Below are 20,196 nucleotides of genomic sequence, written 5' to 3'. Positions count from 1 at the left end.
TCAGACACAAACACAAGCACAGCCCTCCAGGTTGGTGTCATCATTGAGAGGCGCACGCAACGATCGTCAAGCGCGGGCTTTACAAACACCTTACGACTCGCGAACCCGTCGCAGCATCTTGCGCTGAGAGAACGGCTTACATCGGTGTAGGTGAGATTCGCCACGCTTGCCGATAGTCTCCGGACCTCAACGGCATGCCGCAACGTATCAGTTCTCGAGGTGATCGCGCCGACGATCGATAGAAACTCGTTTCTGGCTCGGTGTTAGTAATCGTAGTGGTGGGTTCGCGGAAGCTGCGCCATTGCCGTTTGATAGCGCTCTGTTCGATCTCAAAGATACGATTTTTGTCTTGTGCTTAGCTTGGTGGAGAACGGCCAAAAAATAAATTCGTCGCCATGGGAAGCGCAATCAAACGTGCCGGCACAATACAGACGATGATTTTGTGGACTGTGGTAATAGTGCTGTGTTTCTTCGCGACTGATCTCTTTGCGCTGCAAGGTAAACTGGCATCACTAGCTAATTTATGTGTGTAGTTGAGGTTGATATGTAAAAAAACCAGACCAATTTATAAGACTGTCAAACTATCGAGAGTGACTACAAACTTACAGCGACATGCGAGAAGTTACCGCTTTGTTTCTATCTAATCTACGAAAGCGTAATGTGTTTGTTACGCGTTTCACTGCAAAGTTAATCGCTCCGGTATAAGCGGCTCAACTGCAGTGTGCTTCTATTAATGACGCACTATCATTTGCTCCCGGGGTTCGCATAGAAAGTGTGCAAAACATTATCAGCAAATTTACTCACCGAGAACAATGATTTATGCACATTACACGGACACAGGCACACATCCGGACACAGTCACCGTCAGACGCATCCAATTCACAACATTAATCTCGCAACATCTCTAATGTGCACAACATCAACTTCAAGCACTGTTTGAACTGTGCAGCAAAAAAGCCTAGACAGGTTGTTTGTTGTTTACATTTGACAAGAAAAGAATTTGCTTGGCTACTTTGATGGTCGCCCATGCCAAGGACAGGTTATTGCAGCACGTTCTAAAGCCAACGCCAAGAAGTGGTAGCTAAGAACAAAACATGCGAAAAGATCGTGCAAAGCAGATGATCGGTAAAGTGAAGTTGCTTTTTTAGCTGATTTTGATTTATTCAAACTTGCATCTGCTTTTTTTAGCATGATGTGCGAATCTGAAAACGTGTCGGAGTGAGACAAAAAATAAAGGAATTTTGCCAACGACAGTAAAAAGTACACAAGAATCGTTATACGGACTCCAAAAACTGGTTATTGTATGTATATACCATGGCCTATGTTCGCCATCGGGTGTGCTAATATTTAAAGCTGATGATGAAACATAAAAAAGTGACATCGTTTCAAAGCTCGACAGCAAATGTGAGCCCTTAGGGCCATAATATCGCTATGGTTATTTTTAAGTGTTTCATATTCGCTTTAAGGACTATTTATTGATCAAGTGAAAGGGAACGTGTTTGTTTTTTGTATCACATATTTGTTATCAAACTAAATTATTTTTTACACGAGAAGTGTCTTTAGGTACAGTTCACGATCGGTAATACACACATTTTTAAACCGCACGTTTGACAACCAAATTTATTTGACAAGTGTTCGGTCCAAGGTATTGAAATATTATTAAAAAGATTTTGTTAATTAGCTCATAAACACATAAAAAAGTCATTCGATAATCCGTACTCGATTCAGCGCGGATTGCCGAGCGTGAACTGTATATTGTATTCCTCATCGATTTAAACTATGTAGAAGCAAACATGCAAAAGTAGATTATACGATTGATTGATCACTCAACAGTACTCGATGAAAATTAGATGTCGGCGGGGGATGACAAATGACTATGTTATAGGTCTTATTTTGTAGAATAATTATGTGCTAGGTGTTTTTGCAAATTAATGGGGAATGAAATTTCTGTTCATTTGATATTTCATGCCTTAAATTTTGATAGTTCTGTAGTATAGTCGCAATCTGGTACGGCGAAACAAACATGCCCGTCATAAGTGCAAGCCCCGTATGCACCGTGCCTCGCATACGTACGTATTACAATGCACATATTCGTGATCAATAAGTCACTGATAGTCAAGCCCCTTAGTGGTACAAGCTGGCCTTGATTGACAACGGTTGTTGCCTCAAGGAATCAGATCATTAAATATTTCTCTTTCATTTCCACTCGATCACTACAAGGACCTTACCTTAACCATTTTCTAGCGATATGCAATATATTTTCGACTTCTACTATTTTGTAATATTATGATAAATGAGCAAAATATGGTTACATATACGAAACGAATCACTTTAAAATTACTAGAATGACTATCTTGCGCATCAAGCTTAAGATATGTAATTAAACATTTAACAATTAAATAATTTAGATTTAAAGTAATCTGTACATTTGTTTACTTGACATCTATCTTTCTTTTCCGAATTCTGTTGTACGTTGTGTTTAGGGAATCGGAGCCTTACTTAATAATGATGAATAAATTGCTTCAAATGAATCGGTTGCAACTTTATAATGCTTGAGCTTATTGCTTACTCAATTAAAAAGATACGTTAGTAAAAAAGATACATACTTAGAATTGTTTATCTTCAGTTATCTTTATTTATTTTTCTGTAATATTTTTCTTTTGTGGAATCATAATAATTTCGATTAAAACAACCATCACTCATCTTTTCTACAATTAGACATAAGTTTAATCCAAAATTAAACAACATTGTTCTATTATTTATTTGTTAGTTCAAAGTTGAATGTATACCTTGTACCTTTAACATGCGTGAGAACAAATAAAGTTGGATATAATGAAACATACAGCGATGGCCGAAGAGTAGCGACAGAGTGGAAACAATCGTGAGAAAATTCGTCTCTCATACCACTATCTCGGACCCGGAGTCGATTCGGGATTTGATCCACAACACAGTTGATACGATTTCACTCCGTGATTAAACATCACTAGGCCTAAAGCGAAATTTTGGACGACTTGAAAAGTGTGTTAACCTATCCGTACGTTACCCCTACGTAGGTATGCAGCTGTTTGTAGGGCTTCTGATGTAGTGCCACTATCTGTTTGTTTTTTATTCCATTCATCTGGAATCCGAGGTTCACTGTCGCCTGCCCCTTAGTAGATTTCAGCTTCCATTTTACGTGTCTGTTATTCTGACCTCTTTCCCATGATCTGCCGCATGTTGTCAGCCAGAGTGTTGATTTTCCGTAACAAAATCCTCTTTGATAGTTTCCGGAAGGATCAAGGAGAATATTTCACAATCAGTATTCAACACTGTAATACCCCTGTAATTGATGCAGTCCAACCTGTGTCACTTCTGGTACATGGAGTAGATGATGTTTGGGTCAATCTGTTAAGTATGATAGGCCAAGACAATCCTGTCTTTAAAACAGCATCCCAAGCTAAAAAGTAGTGATTAAACATCTGCAATATTATACAAAAAAAAAACAGAAAATGTAAAGCCGCGGGACCATGGGGCTTTCTAAAGCTGAGAAAACATTTATTTTATTTTTATTTATTTATTTAATTGAGAATTACGGCCCTTTCCTAGTGATTGTCCAACATGTTTTTTGCAACCCTATTAAAAACAAAACTAGGTGACCGAATTCAATCTGCACAGGTCTTTACCTGCAAGTTGTTATTGCTCATATTTCAGATAGTCGATCGCTGCATCGTCAACATTCTCGAAGATTCTCAAAAGTTTGTTAAATCGGTTTGTGCTCATTCTACAAACGTTCAGAACATAGTTTTCTCAAAGCCACGCGTGAGTGCCTGATAATATGAGCGTTGAGAAAGTTTCTCGGCCGCCATGGCCTCGCAGCTTAAGCTTTCTTCAGTTATTTAAAATTTCAAGCAAGTTTATATTAAGCAAGACTGAAATAATATAAAGCCCTGTTGATGGGTTTTAAATATTCTGTAGTCCATGTCTGACTAACAATAACTATTTTTTTTACTTGTTCTCGCTTAATCTGAATTCATTATAAATCAACTTCAATGGTAAATTGTTGACGGCGGAACTCCAGCCAGGCCACGCGAAGGAAAGGCCTTCAGTGTCCTAAGTTCCAACCGAAAACAGATTTATAGGAAAAGATGGGTTTCTGCCCGAAAGGAGTTATTATAACAAATTGTGCATTAAACTTTCCGCTAGTATTCTCGGTTCGTGGTAATCTATGCTGCGAAAGTGGCACAATTTATACAACAACTTTTCGGATGGGGCAGAGTGACCCGGATGAGACCTAAAGCAAATCCTAGGAAAGGCCAAGACGTTATATTTACCCACAGCAAAAATGTCAGTATCACGCATTGATGAACAAGAATCACAGAAAGAGACATGAATCCCACATCGCTGCAGGAACTGGCCATTACATCATAGGTCGCTCCCAAATTTCCCATATTTAGTTGAACATTTTTTTCAGCAACAGGTTCAAAATATGGTGGTCTTACATCACTGACCATGACTTTTAATCTCATCTAAAACAGACCTAAACATCTGTGATAAACCACAGTGAATTTTCTCTACGGAAATATAAAAAATCGTACATCACAAAGACAAAGTAATAGAAGATTTCAATATGATTGCAGTAATGTGCATCCAGCTGATCGTATCATTGTTGAAAGAGAGCACTCAAATCATACATTTTGCTCGGCACCTAATAGATATTTCAAGCTACATTGTATTGGTACAGAAAGTGCGCCAATGCTTTTAACCAGTGAACATCTGTCCCATCATTTCTTCGCAGACGGTGAATCATGCTCGCACCAGGGAGAGTCGGGCGTGTGCCGACCATACTCGAAGTGCAAACGCGGCAATCGGATCACCGTGTGCAGCTATTCGGCCACGGAAGCGATCGTCTGCTGCCCACAATCCCAACAGCTCGACAGCCCCCCGAGCGGGTTTAGCATACCGACGCCACTTAACTCGCAAAGTCGTGGAGGAAGCGAACGGATAAGCGAAAAAAGTAAGTACCACGAAGAAGCAAACACGGACAAACGGGTAATTTCACTAAGAAACCGATTCGCTCTTACCATTCCATAGAATGTAACGAATACAAGGACCTTACGACGGAAAGTGTCGCGATCAGTGCGCTCACACTAAATCCAACCCTGGTTAAAATCGATGTACCGAAGTGTGAAATGGTTGTGAAGTTGATCGTCGGTGGCAACGTGACGAAACCGGGCGAGTTCCCGCACATGGCTGCGATCGGATGGCGGCAGCCGAACGGTGGCTACTCGTTCGACTGCGGAGGATCGCTGATCAGCGAGTACTACGTGCTGACGGCAGCCCACTGCTACGCGGAATCAGCTGACGGGTAGATCAGCGGCTCGGAAAGGCCGAAAGAAAGAAGGAAAAAAGCACACTAAATCACTGAACACTACCTTACCGTTTGTCCACTTGCAGCACACTACCCTCCATTGTGCGGCTGGGCGAACAGAGCTTGGTGCGCGAGGACGATGGTGCGGAGCCGGAAAATTACGACATCTTGCGCTTCATCGTGCATCCGGATTTGAAACGGAGCGTCGGAAAATACAACGATATCGCACTGATTCAGCTGACGGAGCGTGTGATCTTTACGAACTTTATACGGCCGGCCTGTCTGTACCCATCGGAAGTGCTAAACGTACGCACAGCGATCGCGACCGGATTCGGGCGGACGGAGTATCTTGGTGCCAAATCGGACGAGCTGCGCAAGGTGGCACTCAACATCTACAACAATGAACTGTGTGCCGAGCGATACCGGTATGATCGTCACCTCCGCCAGGGCATTCTATCCACGCAGATGTGCGTTGGTGATCTGGCCGGTGGAAAGGATACCTGCCAGGGCGATTCGGGCGGCCCGCTACAGGTCACGGTACAAGAAAATCATTGCATGTTTTACATCCTCGGTGTGACATCGTTGGGGCAGGTGTGCGGTAGTTCTACGCCGGCAATTTACACCAAAGTTCACCCATACCTGGACTGGATCGAATCCGTGGTGTGGGGATGAACGGACAGTCGAACGGACGGCTGTAACGCAACAGCCACTGGTTAATTTTGAACGATTCCTGTAAGGCAGGTCATGTACGTTTCCCTCGAAAATAAGCATACAATTTCTGCAAAGTAGAAATTCTATCCCAAACTCCAAGAGTATGACTACTTCAAAGCAAACAGCTAATCTCTTAATTACGTTCAGCGAGGAGAACAAATTGACGCAAAAAGTTCTTTCAGCCCTTTTACTAATACATCCAACATACTTCTAATATTTTTCTATTCAATAAAGAACTTTATCAGTTGTATACGTAAATTTCAAAACATGTGTATTATATCTATTCTTCATTCCCCGTAAAACTGTACGACGCCATGAGCTCATTTGGAATCCCGGCCAAATTGATCAGGCTAGTTAGAATGACTACGACCAACGTCACTTGTCAGGTGAGGGTGGATGGAAAACTCTCAGAACCTTTTGCTACCACCAAGGGTCTGCGCCAGGGGAACGGGCTTACTTGTCTCCTATTCAACCTGGCGCTAGAGAGGGCCATCTGCGACTCGAGGGTAGAGACTACGGGAACCATCTTCTTTAAGTCAACCCAGATCCTAGCATACGCTGATGATATAGCACATCATTGGTCTGCGGCTCTCCTATGTAGCAGAAGCCTACCAAGGGATTGAGCAGGCGGCAGAGATTGCAGATAAACGAGGCAAAGACCAAACTGATGGTGGCAACATCAGCGGACCTACCAATAAATAATCCGAATCTACGTAGGCGCGATGTACAGATAGGTGAACGCACTTTTGAAGTCGTCCCAGAATTCTCCTATCTTGGGTCAAAGGTCAGCAACGACAATAGCATGGAAGCTGAGTTGCGCGCAAGGATGCTGGCTGCCAACCGGTCATTCTACAGCCTGAAAATTCAGTTCACCTCAAAGAACCTGTCGCGACGGACGAAGCTGGGACTATATCGTACTCACATACGCCTCTGAGACATGGACACTGTCTGAGGATACTTGGCCCCGTATGTGTGGAAGGACAATGGAGGAGCCGCTATAATGACTAGCTATACGAGATGTACGGCGACCTCACTGTCGTACAGCTTATCAAGCTCGCCAAGCTCTGGTGGGCTGGCCATGTTGTACGCATGGAAACGGACCCAGCCCGTAAAGTCTTTTTAGGCATAACGGACTGGCAGACGAAGGCGCGAGGCCGTGAGCGGTTTCAGAGACTCCTGAGGCAGGCCAAGACCGCAAAGCGGTTGTAGCGCCGGATGACGATAACGAGCGATTCTAATTATCTTAAAATAAATTTTAGGTGTATGAATGGCCCTAAAAGGCTAAACGTGCTCGGATTATTTTTAGAATTGTCATAACTCACACGCATCACTCGTCTCTTGAGTGTTATTTGGGAATGTAAGCTATAAATATGCAAACCATTAACAAGGGAATCGACATCCCTGGTTCCATAATTATTATTGTGCCAATGGCAAATGATTGAGAACCGGAACATATTATTGTTGGATGTAATTAGATGCTAAATTATTGTTTCCATATGATTGCTTTTCCAATTTCAAAATACCAAGTCGTGTTTTACAGCAATTTCACCAGTTTGCTAAAAATGATTAAGGATCATGTTTTCAAAAATAGATAAATGAGATCTCTTGGAATAAGATAATGTATTGTTTATCTTAAAGTAATCATTTAACAAAAAAATAGACGCATTTTTTGAAAAAGTGAAGTATTAGGATCATAAATATTCCAGCTGGCCCTTACAAAACCGAATTCGATTATCATCCGGGAACTAGTCCATTTTTAGCAATAAATGCACTGTTTTCTAACGTAGTAAAATCAGTTTAGTATTGTACACCAGGTGATCTATTCAATAGATGCGTTGGCTCCAGCAAGACTCGATCTCCAACAAGCTGCATTTCAGCATAATCGCGTAGAATGCTACGCCTACAAAAAAGAAAAATGTACCATGAAAAAATCGAACAAGCCTGTAAATGATTTTTATGCTTTCCCATTTATCAAAAGCCTCGTTACGTACACATTTTTTACTCGTTTCAGCAATAATTCTGGCTGTTTTAAACAAGCATTTCATGCAATCTTCAATAAACATCGCAGTACGGCGTGTCCTATATTGCTTTCATTGGTTTGATTAACATTTCATGATCGACAAGAGGATTCTCTTCTTTGGCTCAACAACCGATGTCGGTCAAGGCCTGCCTGTACCCACTTATGGGCTTGGCTTTCAGTGGCTAATTGATTCCCCCCATAGCAGGATAGTCAGTCCTACGTATGGCGGCGCGGTCTATTTGGGGATTGAACCCATGACGGGCATGTTGTTAAGTCGTACGAGTTGACGACTGTACTACGAGACCGGCTCTACAAGAGGATTAGCTGAGAATAAAAAAACTAAAACTTTCCTTCATACTAACTGCCCACTGCTAATTTATGTTAATTTTGTTCAGAACTGGTTTAAAGTTTCTTTAATTTATTGGCATTCCTGACAATGTTGGCCTACAACATCTTTCTTCTCGGTTTCTTCGTCTTCTGATTGTGAAAGACTCCAACTTTACTTAAATTCCTTCGGCGATTGGTGTTCTGCTAACTTTATGTGCCTTTGTCCCGATAAATGTTCCATTATTTCTTTTTCTCACACTCGTTCTCCACTTTCTTTTGATTTTAAACTTCGCAATGTATCTCTGCCTCGTGTTACGTCTATTCGTGTCCTTGGGGTTACACATGATTGCTAGCTAAACTTCAAGCAACAGTTGGAGGAAGTAATAATGAAAGCAAATAAAACCCTGGGATTCATACTGAGGGTTTCATCTGAGTTTAGAGATCTCCTCGTTTCAGAACGTTTTTATTGCAGTCTAGTTGGTCCAATTTTGCAATATGCTATTATTGTATGGGGTCCTTCTAGTATTGAGGGATGCACTAGATTAGAAAAAGTTCAAAGTCGCTTCACCAGGGTTGTATTTCGTCATATTTTTCGCTATGGACAACTTCCTCCCTATGAAGCGCGATTACAATTGTTTAATTTTCAATCACTAAGCCAGCGACGTCATGTGAGTCAAGCTTGTTTCATTGGCGGGTTACTTGCTTCCTCCATTGATGCTCATGATTTGCTTGCCTCTATTTGTCTAAATGCAACATGCCCGTGATGGGTTCAAGCTCCGAATGGAACGTGCCCCCATACACGTAAGACTAACTATCCTGCTATGTAATCCAAATAGTCACTGAAAGCCAACCCCACAAGTATTACAGGTAGGTCTTGACCGACAACGGTTGTTGGGCCAAAAAGAAAAAAAAGAAGAAGAATTTGTCTATATGTACCATGCCGTGCCCTCCCCCGCCGTCCTCCTTTAGATGAGGAAACACGACATACATTGTATTGTTATAATGATCCTTTTCTGTCCTGTCTCAGATGGTTTAACTACTATAACGATGTCTTTGACTTTAACTCTTCGTTAAATGCTTTCCGCTCTTGTGCCCTTTCCTTTCAACCATCCTCTTAATTTTTCGTCATACTTTCTTCTATATATTTCTATATAAGACAGACTGTGAATGAAATAATTGATTTAAATGAATTAAATAACAAACAGCATTCCAGACACATAATATTGCATCAAAACATGGTTGAACTGATAAGAAGAATGAACTCTTATCATCTTCATATCTATGTAGAATTTTGCGGAAGAAAGATACATCGTCGACAATATCCTGGGAGATGTATCATTTACTTTGTTTCGGAAACCGGCTTAACAGTGCGCCAAATGTTACCGAAACAAGATCGAATGAAGCAAAATTTGGCCAACCAATCAGAACAGTCCACGAATCGCGTTGTTCATATCTCGATCGCATTTTTTGCCATTTTTAAATGGAAACATTCCAGAATTCCGTGGTAATAAATTGTGAAGTTGCCCAATTCTTCGGCTTGTTTCTGGCGATATTTTTGCAAGTTGGTTAACCTTTTTTGTATGGAAATATATCGTTTTCAGGAGACAGCAAAAGAGAGCATTGAAAGCGTATTACAAATCTCTTTATAAAAAAAAAACTGGCGCTCCTTGTTCGTCGGACATGATCTATCTAGCATTAATAACATCCTTTCATTTCTAAAGAAAGGTCAGAACATTCAATGCAGGCCTAGTTATAGTCATCTTTCTTTGTTGGTTGAAAAAGTTGAAAGAAATCTCCCAATACTCTACAAAACCAGACTCATCGATCGGAATAATGAAGCTGCATTTTTGGTTCTACTCTTTAATTAACATACTTAGTTACTGGCCTGGTTCGTACTGTGCCAATGACCGTCTGACGAAAATTGCATTTTTTTTAATTCATTTTAGAGTTTCCGACGTGTTGATTACCGTACCAGCATCTACTTGTGATCATGTTGGTGATTCAACTTATACAACACAAGCTTAGATTTTCACTTTATTGCACATGTTACTGAAATCATTGTAAATCATTTACAATTTCTTTGTTCTATATTCATTATGCTTTACTTCTTATTTAGAATGTGTTCATGACAGCTCTCGCCAACTTATGTTATTCAATTATTGTAGCCCTTAGTGCAAAGGCGTCCATGTTGAACATTTATCTTTCAAGTCATACCAGTCCGCTAGAGCAACAGATAAGACTGATTGTATCCTTGCGAACATTTCCCTCCCGTACGTAGCCTGGGGATCTTAATACTTTAAAAGCGTTAACGTTATACCACAAGTTAATACTCACGACCGCACAAATCCGAAGACAGCTTCAACTAATTCCAAATTGCACTCACCGATCACTTAACGATCAAGAGAAATGTGTGATGCATTTTCAATTTACTCCCTGTTATACCACACCCGTTTACATTTGCTCCACACGCAACTGAAACGTGTACTTCAACAGGCTCGCACCAAAAGCAAGTCGTTTGTTGAAGCAAGAGCCCAAAGTCGATAGATGTAAGCTCGCGCAGAAAACGATTCTCCTCTCCGCGATCGGTTCACGCTCACGCAGATCGCGCTCTGCTGCCGCCACTATCTGCATACCGCCGCCGCCGGGTTATTCCCGCGAGCGATGTTGATCGAGCGGAGCAATGGAGGAGACGTTTCAAAATTCCAACCGTCCGCGGCCGGCGCGATACGAGAGCGCTTGGGGGGAAAACCAAACTCCTCGGCGAGGTCAAACGTGATCAGACCGTCACTAGTGTTGGGTGTCGTCCGGTGCAAGTTGCAGCAGCTGCCTGTAGACATCGTCAGGAGCTTCCCAATCTGTGTGTGTGTGTGGCTCATTGATTTGTTAGTGCATGTAGCGCGAACCTAGAAACTAGCACGGAAGTGAAATATAAAAAAAAATCACGAACCCCCTCCCCCGCCACACAATGTCACCAACCATTGATAACGCACGGTGGATCACGCCGATCGCCCTCAGCGCGATCTTTTTTCTCGGCAGTGTACTAGCCGCAAGCAATGGTAAGTCGGCAGCGGGTCGACAGTAACCTTCGTGAGTGTAAAATGTGTCTGGGTTGGTGGCGTTGCGCATTAGACAATGTGTCTGCCAATGTCTACAACGTAGTTTCGAAAACCAGGTTTTTGTGGTGTTGGATGATGGTTAGCTTGTAGTTTGCATTCGGTTAATAATCGTTAGCCAGTGTACGAGATAAACGATAGTGATCGATGGTGTTTTCAACGTACTGCTGAAGCTAAAACAATCGAATTGGCAGATTGATTGGCTATTATTGGCCTTCTACGCATAATTCAAATAGCCGAGACTCGTTAGGAAACAGCAGGCCAGATCATACCCCATCAATCCGACACCCCTAAGGAGAGTTTTGCACTGATAACCACACACATCCGGCTTTCTATAGCAAGCAGCAGTGTACACTTTCATTGCTTACATACTGCTGTCGATTTGCCTGCCAGTGAAGCCCCCGTTTGTGATCCACCCTTCGCTGAACTGATAATTAACATGTCTGTAATGAACAAAGCTAACATTGGGATACCTTATTCATGCCAGAACCGAAGTTACGAAATGGAAAACTGAGAAGGATTGTACCGGGAGAGGAGCTGTATGACGTTACAGCACACCTCATATTGACAAACTGTTGCCACGACAGATTGTGATTTAGCTGTAGTTGATTGAAGATCGCAGTTTCAGCGAATAGCTTCGCTGTAGCTCTATCTATTGATTCGATCATTTGCCTATTTGCGGATAGTTCTCGTCTCATCGCAGATCGGGGTTATCGCAACATTAGTCGGTTGCGTGCTCAACATCTTCTCAGACACCCCTGAGATCATCCTCCGATACATGAGTGATCGATTTCATCAAAAACCAGTTATCCACTTGCTTGTTGCGGTTGTTAACGAAACAAAGGAATCCCTCCTTACTAAGCGACCAGTGTTTGTGCGCCTCTGATTATGCAAATAGTTTATTTCCAATGCCGCACGGCCCATTTTTGGCGAGAGACACGAGAGGAGCCGGAAGGAACGTTAATACCGTTCGGATTGAAATTTCGAAACAGCTGTTACAAAATTAAAATGAGCTCCAATGCTGAATGGTAAAATGTGATCGTATTTTAATTAATTATATTTCAGGCACGCTAAAGTGACGTAAATTACCTTAGTCGCTTAAGAAAGTGTCTCTGTATGGTTTAGAGCTTTGGCATAGAAAAGGAATGGAAACTATTTACGCGTACGCGTCACAAATACCGCACACCGGTAGTGTTTGCTGATACATTTCTGATAACCCTTTGTTGCACATTTTATTCGATTCGTTAGCATAATTCTTTCATTTCAACGGAATCTTGTATCTTTCCAAATATATCCTCAAACAATAATTTGATTTTAGTCACTCCATTGCTTCGTTTCCACTTGCAGAAGGAGAGTCGTGTGCGTATGGCAACGAGCCCGGAATCTGCCAAGGCTATAATCTGTGCCGTCCGCTTCTGGAAAAGTCTCGCATTGTAAAAATCTGTGGCTACACGTCCCAACAAGCAGTTGTGTGCTGTCCGGTTGACTATCGTGAGCGCTTGCAGCAGCTGAACGATCCAAACCAGCGTGTCAGTGAACGAAGCAAGTATCTATGCCGATTGCTACCAGCAACTACACAGATCCTTCTACCTCTCTGTAGACAACCGATTAACCGATCCTCTCCATCGGCTATTGATCCGTTTCCTAGAGTGCCGAGACTACCAGAGCGCATCCAATTCCGGGCTGCTGTTCGGTTCGCTAGCGGTCGGCTCCTCGGTGGTGAAGCTAAAGCCCCGCGCCCAATGTCCAACCGATCAGAACCTGATCGTCGGTGGTACGGCCGCACGGTTTGGCGAGTTTCCGCACATGGCCCGGCTGGCCATGCCGGACGAGAACGGTGCCATGGTGTTTCGCTGCGGCGCAACGCTGATCAGCGAACAGTGGGTTATGACGGCCGCACACTGTCTGGAGTCGCAAACGATCGTGGTGCGGCTGGGTGAGCTCAAGGAGGGCAACGACGAGTTTGGCGACCCGGTCGATGTCCAGGTGACACGGATCGTGAAGCATCCTAACTACAAACCGCGCACCGTGTATAACGATATCGCCCTGCTGAAGCTGGCCCGCCCGGTGACCTTTTCGACGCGGATACGTCCCGCCTGCCTGTACGGTTCGTCAACGGTCGATCGGACGAAGGCGGTAGCGATCGGATTTGGATCGACGGAAGCATGTAAGTATCATTCCTGGCCAAAAGAAATTGGTCTTCTTTAGCATGCCTCAGCACCTGGTGTAACAGAACTCACACACACACACACAAACCGTACATTTTTGTTTGAGATGGTCGACAATCACTCGACCCAATGGGTGGATAAAGCTCCGGGATCAAGCTCAACATAAGAAGGCGTGAACATGATGTGAGAAGTTGATCAGTTTTGTCCATACCGTGGACGTTTACGATCGATCGTCAAATTTGCAGCCGCTAAATGTGGACCGGTTTTTACCCTGGCATCCCCCCATCCCTATCGATGTTCATTTTTCATTCCGAAATCACATTTCGAACCGGCTTAGCTGTATAAGCTCAGCAAACAGTAATAGGAACCGGTATTGCCGAACTTAAGTGACTCGTGATCTGGTCATCCTTGCGACGAAAGTGATCACAGTAGGTGTGGCATATGAGAAGCCGGTTTGGTGTAGCTGTGAAGACAGGACAACCAACGAACACCATAAGCATGGGTGCTCATCCTGCTTGGTTATGTATAATGCGTATTACACGTTTTACATGACTGATACGTAATTATGCGAAAACGCTATATCGCACATCCCGTGATCGTGCGTCACATGGTTGAGCATAGAATTTTTAGATCAAGGCGTATATGATTCATGCTATATTTGATCTGTTGCTCGCACCATATGCCTCCACAAAGTACCAATAAAATTCACCTTTAGGAAATCCTATGAGATCTTACGACTGTTCCAGCGGTAAAGCGGTAAATTAATTCGCCAGCTTAACATGATATCCGTACTGGGTTCAACCCGTTAGTGGTATACCTCAAATGGATTGGCGTAATCTGCCCCAAGATACTGTGCTTATTAGCTTGACATGAAGTTAAGACATCAAGTCTACATTACGCTTAGTGTGAGCTAAATAACTAGATGAAGACATTCAAATTAATACAATACTTTATTCTATTCCCCCTTTCTTTTCCTTTTCTACGCTTTCGCGATCACAGACGGTGCTGCGTCGAAGGAACTGCTGAAAGTATCGCTAGATGTGTTCACCACGGCCGCCTGTAGCGTGTTTTTCCAGCGCAATCGTCGCGTTCCCCAGGGCCTCCGGGAGTCGCATCTCTGTGCCGGGTTCCTGAGCGGTGGCCGTGACACCTGCACCGGAGATTCCGGTGGTCCGCTACAGATCAGCTCGGAAGATGAGGCCTGCGTAGCGCAGATCATCGGCATTACCTCGTTCGGTATTGGCTGTGGCTCGACGACGCCCGGCATCTATACGCGTGTGTCGGAGTACATAGACTGGATCGAGGGCATCGTGTGGCCAACGGATAGCGCCTCCCTGACGGATGGGTTACGCTTTAGTTAAACTCTCGTAGTTATCATTTATCTCAAAAGTGGCCTCAGTGTGAACGAATGTGTGTATGTGTGAACGTGCATGTGTGTCTGTATGTCTGTATGTATGTATGTATGTGTTAAAGATTTCTTTGTTCAAAAGGAAATCACATTCGCAGGGCAGGGAAGCATAAATGATTCACTAATCTAAGGCTTTAGTGAGGCAGTATGCTTGAGCTAGTGTGTAAGTTATGCAGTTTTACGTGTTACTGTCTTGTGCTTTACTGTACTTAGTCAGTTTGTTAGTTGAGATTAATGGCAACACGGGGTGCAGATCGATCGTTCTGAATTGATAGCAATTCGATGCAAAGCCGAAGCAATTTTTTGACGATGCCATTTTTGCACTATGTCTATGACTTGTAAAACCTTGAAAAAAATAACGAATGCGAATCGATGGACGAAAAAAACAAATCGTATTTTTTGTGCAAACGTATGATCTTAAATAAATAAACTTCGAACACAATAATTGATTTTCCCTTAGTTCAAGTTTGATGTGACGACCATTATTTGGACATTTTTATCATATAAAAGTGCTGAAAATGAGGAAGAGTTTCTTTTAAAATATTGATTGATAATAAAAGATAATAGTAACAAACAAAAATTGAAACTATGAAGAGTATCCCAACCCAACTTTTGCTCGATGTGGTGAAACCGGTTCAGTGAGTTTTTCTTTCGCGCGATTGCTCGTGCTGTAGTACATCCGTATTCCAACACAGCTGATTAATTGACTCTGAAGTAGGATATAATTTGCAAAAAAAAGACATAAATCTACTCCCAACCTTCATTTGTCTTGTGGAACTTTTCCTTTGGCACTTACACTGAGGTGGGTGTGCCAAGCTGTTGCTCCCAATTGTAAGCATAATCAGCCTCAGCATGTGTCTGGTGTAACGCATATAGCCTAGAACCACATAACGTTCCTATTAAAACACCAACAGAACAATCGATCCATTGCAAGATATGTGTATTTCGTGTGTACAAGAAGCTTTTCAACTTCAGCGGAACCAGTTTCACTTTAAACCAGTGTGCTTCTAATGGTTGAGATGTGGCTCAGGGATGGGAAAACCCCGGAATATTCAACGGAACTTCAAGAGAAAGGTGACACCAGCACGACGACGACGACGACGACGAAGACAGAAAATCCCACACTTGCACACAAACAAACTAAATCACGAATAGCTCACCATGTCCGGCAATCGACCAGTGGCCGGTGTTAGAATATAACCCTCCCTCTCAAACTTCTTTCTCTCTCCTTACCTTACTCTACCCGAGCCACATCTAGTGTCGATCTGCCGCTGGGTTTTGAACATATTGAAGCAACTTGCAACGTGTTAGCAGACTCATTAGACTAGACTCAATAGAAAATGGACAATTGACGATCATCAGTATTACGTGTGACCGAAAAATCAGTTACAAGTTTATCCCAGAGTGTTTGAACGTTCCCCGACATTTTATGAACTCGTTCCACGATCTCAAAATATTCAAAACTAATTATTTATTTTAAAACTGTACAATTTTTAATTAAAAATGTAAGAGAAACAATCATTAAATACATGAGACAGATTCAAAAATATCTACAAGCAACCAAATAATCCTAAATCTTTGGGAAATATATGCCGAGTATAGCCGTTAAAAATGCTTCTGATTGTAATGTCGATGCCGAGATATTGATTCAATTACAGTAAGTGACCGCTAACTGAGAGGTAAACAAGCTCCAGTTAACGAACAATGTTCGCTAACTGGAGTGACGTTTCTATGGATTGATTGTTTTGATTGGCGTTGACTGGAATAAACATACCAAACTTTTTTTCATTTATGTTGATATAAAGTATAATAATTCGTGTAATAACATAAATTAATAGCAAACGTAGGCAAGAAACCCTAAATATGTTTGAAAACTGCACATTTGCGACAAATTTCTCTTCATGAGATTCCGGATGTATCATGTTTTGACGTTTAAGTGTTCGTTAACTGAGAATACTAACTCCAGTTAGCGAACCTCCAGTTAAAAAGCACTCCAGTTAAAACACATCCAGTTAGCGGTCACCTACTGTATTGGTGTTTACCAAATCGGTACTTGATCTCTTATCCGCCAGCCGTATTGTTTAAAAATGACCTACTCATTGATACTTTCCTTTATAGCGTACAATCTCGCAAAGCATTTGTTTCTACTTAAATTCGGCAAAACAGATTTGAGATGCAAATAAATGTTTCTAAAGTGGTTTTGTTCGCTTTCTTCTTCGTCTTCTTCTTCTTCTTGTTCTTTGGCACAACAACCGTTATCAGGCGAAAGCCAGACTGCTTGCACCCTTACTGGGCTTGCCTTTCAGTGACTGACTACTATCCTGCTATGTGTAATCAGTAAGTCTTACATACGGCGGCACGGTCCATTCGGGGCTTGAACGCATGACGAGCGTGTTTGTACCACCAGACCGGCCCATTGTTGTATGCTTTAGTACCATCAAACTGTTGCTAATCGCTCACTTTAAGAAACATTTAGTTAGCATCCTCCGACAAATGTTGCCAATATCTCACATTATCCATACCAAAACCCACATTTTAATACCTAAGCTGTCATGTTCACTGCTCTTCCTTTCAAATGTATAAAACGAGATCATTAGTCGAGATCTTAGATCTTATAATTCTATAAATCATTATGTACGAACAGTTATGTACTTTCACTGTGAACTCACTAAGAATGAAGACATGCATTTATGTTGCCCCTCAGAGAGAAGAAGAATAATTAAAGATAAGCAAATCAGAATATTAATAGAGCACTGCCCTTTTGAACTTTTGCAAATGATAAGGATTGAGGGGAAATACCGAATAAAAATCCAAAACATAATGTATAATACAACAACAACAGCAGCAGCAGCAACACAAAACGGCACACATAAGGTAATACGTTTTAAATGCATTATTTTTTGCTTTTGAACACAATTCCCGTTTGTATTGTTTTATTTTCACATCAAATTGCCCACATTGCACAATCGCGGCCCTTTCCTTTTTTTCATCTAAACGTTCTCAATCGTGTCTGTTGACATTTCCTCCGCGGAGGAATCCACACGTGGGCGCTTCCGGTCCGCCGTGTTGATGCAGCAGACGACCATGGTTTTACGAACGTTGGCGCAAGGATCATTTGCTGCTTTGGTGCTGCTGCTGCTGCTGTTCTGTTTAAACTTTGCGCACTTTTCCATTTCCGTGCAGATGCCCCGCAGTCCATCGTACTCGCAGGAACCGCCAAGCTCGGACTCGTTCGTTTTCTCGAAATGCATCACCTCAGAAGGGTCCTTGGGTACAATATTAGCCGACACGGCGGACACAATCAGGAACAGGGCGCTCAGAATTGTAATGTGCATTTTGCTGGTATAACAAGCACCGATCTTTCTAACGGAGCGATTGAAGAAGGTGTTCCTATTTGAAACAAGCACAGCACGCGACTGATCAATGGGGTAGGTGTTTCGAGCGATAAGGGAATCTGATCGACGGGGAATAACCCGCATGGAGTGCTGCTTTTTAATATTCAGTTCAGTTGCTTGTATTGTTTAAATGTTTCAATCTTCACGAATGCTGCACTCTCATGATGGACGCGGTTTAGAATATAAAAAATAAAAATGCAATTTTTACAAGAAATCAACGAGAAGTTTATGTAAAAAACAGATTTTAAAAAACAATCCGCCAAGGCGCACAAAAAAGTGTCGTAAGGCGCTTATTTTTAATAGTTCGTTTTTGCCATGGTTCATAGTAATTCTTTCATTTGCTATTTTAATAATGTATTACAACGTTTAGTATTTAGTTTTATAATTTATTTCCCTCTATGCTAATGTTTTGCAGGAAATCGTACTGTTCCTTACTAATGAATAAGATTGGAACTGTCCAGATCTTCTAGGGATAGCGGTATTCGGTCATACTGCACCACCTCCGTTGAAACAGGCATACCGACACAACACACAACCGGCTCGTGCACCTCAAAGTAACAAACGTCGCGCCGGATATCGAACGGTTCCCGGATGATGCGCAGCACAAACGTTGCGCAGTCGCGCACCCGTTGGCAGATTCCTTCCCTTGCGTAGGGAAATCCTTTCGGATCCGGTGATGCTTCTATCGTACACGCATCTCCGATGGCAAGTTCGTTCAGCTCGGGAAAGACAAAATCACCTCCAGGGTGTGGCGCAGAAAAGACGCTTCCAAGCAACGGCAGCAGCACCACCAACAGCAAGCAGCAAAACGGAAAGGGCTTCGTCAGCATACGCATGTTGACCGACGCAGTAGTTTATTCGGACTGAACGCGCAGATTGATCTTTGGCTATTGCTGCTGTATAAAACCAGTTTAAAAAACGCAACCGAGCGTTTGTGTTTGTACTGGTTCCGCTTATGCGGGGTTTTTCCCATCGCGTATCGCGGGTTCGCGCCTGACCCACACTAACGGGTGATCTGTTAGCGAACTGTTTCGATTATTGATCTTCTCAAGCTGGAACATTTGAAGAGATGAAATGTTCTAATGTACTCTGCATAGGTAATGCACTACTTTTACAATTTCATTGTAATATCAGAGGTTGTTTCGAACGCCTCAATAACATGCCCATCATGGGTTCAAGCCTGAAATGGACCGCCCCATCCCCGTTGCAAAGAATTGACTATCCGGCTGCGAGGTAATGAATTAAGTCTCGAAAGCCTGTATAAGCCGACATGTCCGCGTAGGACGTTACGCCAAATAGAAGAAGATCAGTTGTTGTTTATATATATTTTCCGCTCAACATTGATACTTTTATTTTTGTTTCATTAATTGTTCATAATAAATGACTTTCTTACATAGCAGCCATTTCTTTGAAGTCATGGCCAGCAACAAGTGTGCCTGGGGCCAGAACGGTTATCTAAAGTTGTCTATCATTCCATTAACCCACCTTTTACAAGCAGAGCATATTCACGCTATCTGAGACTATGTCACCTTTGCCGTTTGGACAAGGTAAAAGTATTTCACGGGCTGAGCCGTCCAGTACGATTCGAATAACATGACAAGTTGAGTGGACGCTGGCCAAGTCATTTGTTAAATTAACGTCCCTGTTGCCCTCCCTCGAATGCGGAGTCAAAATCCTTTCTGACGTGGCCATGGGGTCAGAATCAAC

At 42.5% G+C, this 20,196-nt stretch overlaps 2 protein-coding genes across 2 annotated transcripts; one reads left to right on the top strand and one right to left on the bottom strand.

Moving 5' to 3' along the window:
* The first annotated feature begins 123 nt into the window (after positions 1–123).
* On the top strand, positions 124–15,536 carry LOC1274461 (transmembrane protease serine 9). Its single transcript, XM_061650808.1, has 8 exons — positions 124–498; positions 4,775–4,993; positions 5,071–5,344; positions 5,434–6,013; positions 11,341–11,461; positions 12,866–13,060; positions 13,167–13,685; positions 14,686–15,536. The coding sequence occupies exons 1-8, from the start codon at positions 396–398 to the stop codon at positions 15,045–15,047; spliced, it is 2,373 nt and encodes a 790-aa protein (XP_061506792.1). The 5' UTR covers positions 124–395; the 3' UTR covers positions 15,048–15,536.
* Positions 15,537–18,861: 3,325 nt separating this feature from the next.
* Positions 18,862–19,325, bottom strand: LOC4577091 (uncharacterized). The gene has a single exon (XM_001237511.3). The coding sequence runs from the start codon at positions 19,323–19,325 to the stop codon at positions 18,924–18,926; it is 402 nt and encodes a 133-aa protein (XP_001237512.3). The 3' UTR covers positions 18,862–18,923.
* Positions 19,326–20,196: the final 871 nt, after the last annotated feature.

This window comes from Anopheles gambiae, chromosome 2 (genome assembly GCF_943734735.2).
Source record: "Anopheles gambiae chromosome 2, idAnoGambNW_F1_1, whole genome shotgun sequence".
NCBI classification, from domain to species: domain Eukaryota; kingdom Metazoa; phylum Arthropoda; class Insecta; order Diptera; family Culicidae; genus Anopheles; species Anopheles gambiae.
This window is presented reverse-complemented; position numbering and strand designations above follow the sequence as displayed.

Coding starts and splice junctions, on each gene's coding strand:
- LOC1274461 (XM_061650808.1), top strand. CDS start 396: ATGGGAAGCGCAATCAAACGTGCCGGCACAATACAGACGATGATTTTG. Junction 499..4,774: donor TGATCTCTTTGCGCTGCAAG/GTAAACTGGCAT, acceptor ATTTCTTCGCAG/ACGGTGAATCATGCTCGCAC. Junction 5,345..5,433: donor TACGCGGAATCAGCTGACGG/GTAGATCAGCGG, acceptor GTCCACTTGCAG/CACACTACCCTCCATTGTGC.
- LOC4577091 (XM_001237511.3), bottom strand. CDS start 19,325: ATGCGTATGCTGACGAAGCCCTTTCCGTTTTGCTGCTTGCTGTTGGTG.